Source organism: Aplysia californica, unplaced genomic scaffold (genome assembly GCF_000002075.1).
Source record: "Aplysia californica isolate F4 #8 unplaced genomic scaffold, AplCal3.0 scaffold00091, whole genome shotgun sequence".
Classification (NCBI taxonomy): Eukaryota; Metazoa; Mollusca; class Gastropoda; order Aplysiida; family Aplysiidae; genus Aplysia; species Aplysia californica.
Genome location: NW_004797361.1, coordinates 1,258,348 through 1,264,168, shown reverse-complemented (window position 1 = coordinate 1,264,168; position 5,821 = coordinate 1,258,348). Strand labels below are relative to the sequence as shown.

Below are 5,821 nucleotides of genomic sequence, written 5' to 3'. Positions count from 1 at the left end.
TGGTTGACGTTTTTAGTATGTGTTTATTGTTACCGAAATGGCCGTCGTGTGAGGGTTGTCACTCTATCCTCATCGTTCGTACTTTCTGTGTCTTCTGTTCAGCTCTTTTGTGCGGTTCTATCGACCAGGGCCCCTACTAGAGGTAAAAAAATAGTCTCCCGAATTCCGACCATTTGAGGCGTGGCTTTGAAATGACATGTTTGTGTCTTGCAGGGTGCTTACGGACACATAACTAACATTAAATAAGGCATCGTTGCATAAAAGAACAGTTTCAGAAATCATGTTATATGGTTGATGTCATCTTTTGTGCCGATGACCTCGAACTCAGACAACCTATCACTGTAACATAAGTTATTGATATACAGTACTGTGGACGCCAACGTTATTGAGGTGCGTGGCATATAGCATAACTTATTAAAAAGAACAAAAACAAACGTGTATCCTTTGATGTTATTACCAATGCTGTCAGTAGTTTATACCTGTGTATGTGTTTATTGTTACCGAAATGGCCGTCGTGTGAGGGTTGTCACTCTATCCTCATCGTTCGTACTTTCTGTGTCTTCTGTTCAGCTCTTTTGTGCGGTTCTATCGACCAGGGCCCCTACTAGAGATAAAAAAATAGTCTCCCGAATTCCGACCATTTGAGGCATGGCTTTGAAATGACATGTTTGTGTCTTGCAGGGTGCTTACGGACACATAACTAACATTAAATAAGGCATCGTTGCATAAAAGAACAGTTTCAGAAATCATGTTATATGGTTGATGTCATCTTTTGTGCCGATGACCTCGAACTCAAACAACCTATCACTGTAACATAAGTTATTGATATACAGTACTGTAGACGCCAAGGGTTCGAATCCGATTTGGGGCTCCTGTTCTCCTCGTCATTTCTAAGATACGTTTCTTCATAGCCTATATGCCCAAATGCCTGACCTTGGAAACAGCTAAAGTAAGATGCAGCGTATGCAGAAACCCTCCATTACTTGAGGCTGAAACAGTTTAAAATTCGTGAGACATGGTTGACGTCTCGATGTTTTGGTCAGTTACGTACCTGAGCGTACTCGAGCGGCCTGGTCAGTTTGACGAAACAGTCCACGTTGAGGGAGAGCAGGGACATGGTAGAGGCCAGCGAAGCGGTGAAGAACAGACTCTCCGGCAGGAAGAAGTTGACGTGCAGGTCCTCCATACACAAGAGCATGGCCATTTTGGACACGCCATAGGTGGACATGAGGATGTCCGAGAGGCACAAGCTGCGGAGGAAGACCAGTGTGGCGCTCCGGCCGCCGCTGGTGAATCGCGTGGCGATGAGGACAAGGGTGGAGCTGGAGAAGACGACGATTGAGAGGGAGAGGATCGCGATGGCATAGGTAGAGGTGGGCGCCGCCGGGAGGTGGTGACTCCGGTGCAGGGGGTCCGCCGTGTCGTACGCCCCTGGGAGGATGGAACCGTTGTTGAGGGCCTCCTCGGCGGTGCCGTTGCTTGTTGTTGCCGCCGTTGGGGTGGTGTTGGTGGGGACGCTTCTATCGCTTCTGTCGTTGATGCTGCCGGCGGTGGTTTGGCTGATGTTTAGATGTTCGTGAAGGACGTCCGTGTTGGGGATAATTATTATAGAAGCGGCGGTACTTGCGTTAGTAGTGGAGGTACGCACTGCCGGCTCGGGAGATATGGGAGTGGGCACTACACTTCTCTCCGAAGTATCAGGGGCGTTTTCTGAGGAGGAGGTGAGGCCTAGTAAGCACACACCCCCAGCAGCGCATGGCATGACGTTACAGTTAGACAGCGAGGGCCATGATTTTGTGGTTCGGGTTCTCAGAATATAAATGCAACATGTTGGACGGCAGTCTGAGATTCAGATGTAACAAGTGAAGTGTGTCCTCCTACTCTTTGTCCTTATTCTGTTGTTTTATTTGGGGGGAGGGGGGGGGCAAAGATTAGGTCTGTGAACAGAAAATAAGAGACAACTGTTAAAGTAATGTAAAGTAAACGTTGTAGACCCTGCCTCACTTCCCCCCAGTTTTTTTCTGAACTGATCGGGGCGGGGCCACTGACTGAAGTGTCTTTAGGCCATTCCCAAAAGGGGGGGGGGGGGCATTAACTTGTTCTTATGCACAGTAGAATTGTAAATGGGCTGATTCGACAATGTTGTGCTCATAATTGTGCCTGAACTGCGATAGGGAATTGCTGCTTTTTCTTTCCTAATCCTTACTATCGTCATTTCCCCTCTACTTCTTTTGTATGTTTGCCACACTTTTGTGACCCACTGTTTCCGGGGTGCCTTGATAGTCAAAGCAGACTTTATGCTGTTAAGCTAGAGAGGTGAGCAGAGTAGGCCTGATTCCCTGTAAAGACTTCTCTGTTGACATCCACCCTTATCGCCGTAAAACCGCTACTAATCTACTAAAACAAAAAACACAACAAAAAACCAACTGATCGTTACTAGATGGTGCGTTATTGGTGTGTGCTCTGGGGTGGTTTGTTCCTTCTTTTCTCTCCAAATCTATCGTCGTCCCATGTATGTTACTTGCTATTCTTTAACTCCTAATCTAAGGCACTTTTATCACCTATTTGGGTTTCCATAAAACTCTTACTAAAACCAAATAAAGCTCCCGAGTAGGCTACAACGTATGAGAGAAAAGCCAAAGAAAAAAATTGGAGGATAACGTATCAGAATAGGCGGGTCTGAAAAACATGAGCCCATGAGAAAGTACAACTGAAAGGAATAGAATGCGTTAAGTGGAATTTTGTCGATGGAGCGTAAAAGACTTATCTATAGATAAGAAAAGATTAGGGGAAAATCGTCTCTGGCGCCACAGCTATGGCCGACAATGTTTACTTCTCATCTCGTGTTATTTTCTTTGCTGTATGATTTGCCCTAACTCTTGAACCAAGTGCCCCAGCTTCGAAATGACATATATCTAAGTGTGGACCGTTTGTTGTAATATTTGAATGTGGCAGCATTAATTTGTCCCCTCTCACAGGAGCCGCTGGTACGTCCTGCTGCTGCTGCTGCTGCTGCTGCTGCTGCTCTCTCTCTCTCTCTCTCTCTCTCTCTCTCTCTCTCTCTCTCTCTCTTTCCCCCTCTCTCTCCCTCTCTCTCTCCCTCTCTGCGTAATTTATGTGTCTTGCTCTTTCTCAGCAGTAAATGACCTTTGACGAGTTGAGCTGCTCCTTTTTTCTCAACCCGGAAATGTTTGATCTCCCCACCCGCCCGTTCCCCATTTCTTTTATTACTATTTTGTTGTAAATAAATTTAAAATTCTTATCTGATGTTTTAATTTTTAACACCAGACATAATAGAAACGTTCGAATGTGCATGTTTCTTAAAGTTCTTTGATCTAAATATTCAATAGAGCAATACTTGGGCGATGAAATGGCTAGCTTGATGTCCAAATTTTTCCTGGCAGGATAATCCCGAGGTCAAATGAAAGCTCAAATACTATTTCGTGAAAATATATTATCTCTTAACATCACAGAAATGTTTGGTCTGAAAGAACCACTATGTGAAATGTGATGCAAAAGTGTGAGGAGCCAACCTCAATTTGATTGGGTAAAATTTTTGGGTCGGTGTAAATTCCTTTTGAAGTTGATACACATGTCTGCACCGCAGTTAGTGGCTCATCTCTCATCTCCAAGCACGCAAAGGGCATGAGATCAATGTTCCCCTGAGAACATATTTTTATCAAATAGCACCGCGTTTCTGTTTGGATGTATTTCACGCAGCCTGAGGTGGCTAAAAAACAAAACAGATCGAAGTATCCCCCCTCTTAAATTATGTACATTATGTTGACAGGGACGTAAAATATTTATTTGACGATGTTATTCACACAACGATGAGGCATAACGACACTTACCTTACAGTGAAATGAGCTGTTTCTGGTTGTAAAACACTCAGTTTGCTGAGTGAAAACTAAATAGTACCAATGAAGCAACAAAGGAAAATGTTGTATCATACGACTTAACAGCTGATGACACATGTACTTTCATAACACTCTCATCGTAAAACTAAACAATTATCAAATGATTTAACCCCGAAGCAAATTCCCTGTAGACCAGGGGAATCAGGGGATATAGCGGGTGTCCTTATAAAAAGAACCCATTTAAAGACCAATACATAACTCGGTCATCTTTGGCGCAAATTTATAAAAAATGAAAGAAATAAAAATCAACCAAGGGAGCATCAAATTTGTCAATATAAAAAAGCAACATGTGTGTTCGAGAATGATCAAGTTTTAAACATTTCAAAAATGAGTAAAACTCAAACCGTTTTGACTTCAGCCATAATGTGTATCTGTGCATTGAAGGACACATTTATTTAGGACCGACACTGTCAACTAAAGTCAGGGAAGATAGCTTTACCATATTTTTTTCTGAAACAAGAACGGGTCGATCACATTCCTGTAGGTGAATGCTATTAATTAAGAAGTGAAGTTTTGCGTTTTCCTCCATTTTGGTTGACGTTTTTAGAACTTGATATCTCTCGCACGCGTTGATTGATTCTCGTCATATTATTTGCAAGTTAGATGGACGCCCCCACCACGCCCCCAGTTGAATTTTATGTGATAGAGTTATCGCCCTCTAAATGAGTCCATTTTTTTCTGTTTTTGAGACCCCGTAGACTTTCCCCGAGATTTGCCTAACACTGTTTAGTCGTGAACATTTTTATTTTTTTATACGTCTGAAGTCTACTAGTTCTTAGTGTTTTAAGCTAATATCAATGCAATATTGTGGCGTCGGTGGCCTAGTGGTTAGGCTCTCGGACTCGCAACCGTAAGGTCGTGGGTTCGAATCCCGTCAGGGGCCCGACGTTGTGTCCTTAGGAAAGGCACTTTGAACAAATTTTCCTCACTTCACCCAGGTGGAAATGGGTACCCGGTTATAGACAGTGAACGATCTTGTCAGTTTGATAGTGTTTGAGCGCGTGAAATCCGCAGCTTGCACTGTATGCTTCCGCGGAAGCCGAGGATGTTTCCAAGAGTTCTCAGAGGGTCTGCTGGGGTAATAATAGTTGTAAAGCGCATAGAGCATGCTCTAGAGCGTGGATATGCGCTATATAAATGCAATTGTTATTATTATTAATATAAATTGTTTAGGGGGAGGGCTGTTTCGAGCATGCCTGACAGGGCCAACCAGATTTGATTGAGGTACAACATCATAGCATACATGTACAAACATTTACTCGATTAAAAATTAAAAACTAACTTCCTCTTCCGACCTTTGAAATCACGTCTTCTGTATTCAGCGGCGAATAAAACCGTACCGTTACCCACATAGATACTAGTCTAATTAGCACTTCTAACTGGACACACGCTTATCCATTTTTGTATTGATTGGCTTTCCATCTACAGACGATATAAAATGTATAAATCTAATAATATTCTAGTGAGATTTTTAAAATGCTGTAATATAATGTATCCCCTTATAACGAACAAGCAACTGCTTAAGTTGCAAATACGTCTTCTAGAACGTCCTCTATGACCCAGAAGGAAAAAGTGACAGAGAACCAGTTTTGGAGATTATAAGCGGTTACACACGTCTACACAGCAGTGAGGAGGTTAATTCACTAGTTAGAGGAGAGAGAAAAGGAGACAGAGAGAAAGAATGAGCGAACGAACGAATGAACGAACGAACGAAAGAAGTCAAAGACAATACACCTAAGGAGACATCATGTCACACGTCTGAGTTGTTCATGTGCGTTATATCGTCATCGAAGGGGTTGCATATCTTACCTACTAGTACTTGTTTACAGCATTGTGTTGCTAGGGGCGTTATACTTGTGTTTCCCGTGCCCCACGGGGACAAAAATGTGTGTGTGTGTGTGGGG

The 5,821-nt window shown here is 43.1% G+C and overlaps 2 protein-coding genes across 2 annotated transcripts in view; one reads left to right on the top strand and one right to left on the bottom strand.

The window, feature by feature from the left end:
- Positions 1–5,821, top strand: part of LOC101856642 — a gene marked incomplete in the record, with an annotated part of 87,190 nt that overhangs the window by 39,229 nt on the left and 42,140 nt on the right.
- Positions 1–5,821, bottom strand: part of LOC106011337 — a gene marked incomplete in the record, with an annotated part of 46,582 nt that overhangs the window by 6,006 nt on the left and 34,755 nt on the right. Inside the window, 1 exon segment of the mRNA XM_013080570.2 lies at positions 1,052–1,937. Coding sequence (XP_012936024.1) covers positions 1,052–1,762 — 711 coding nt within the window.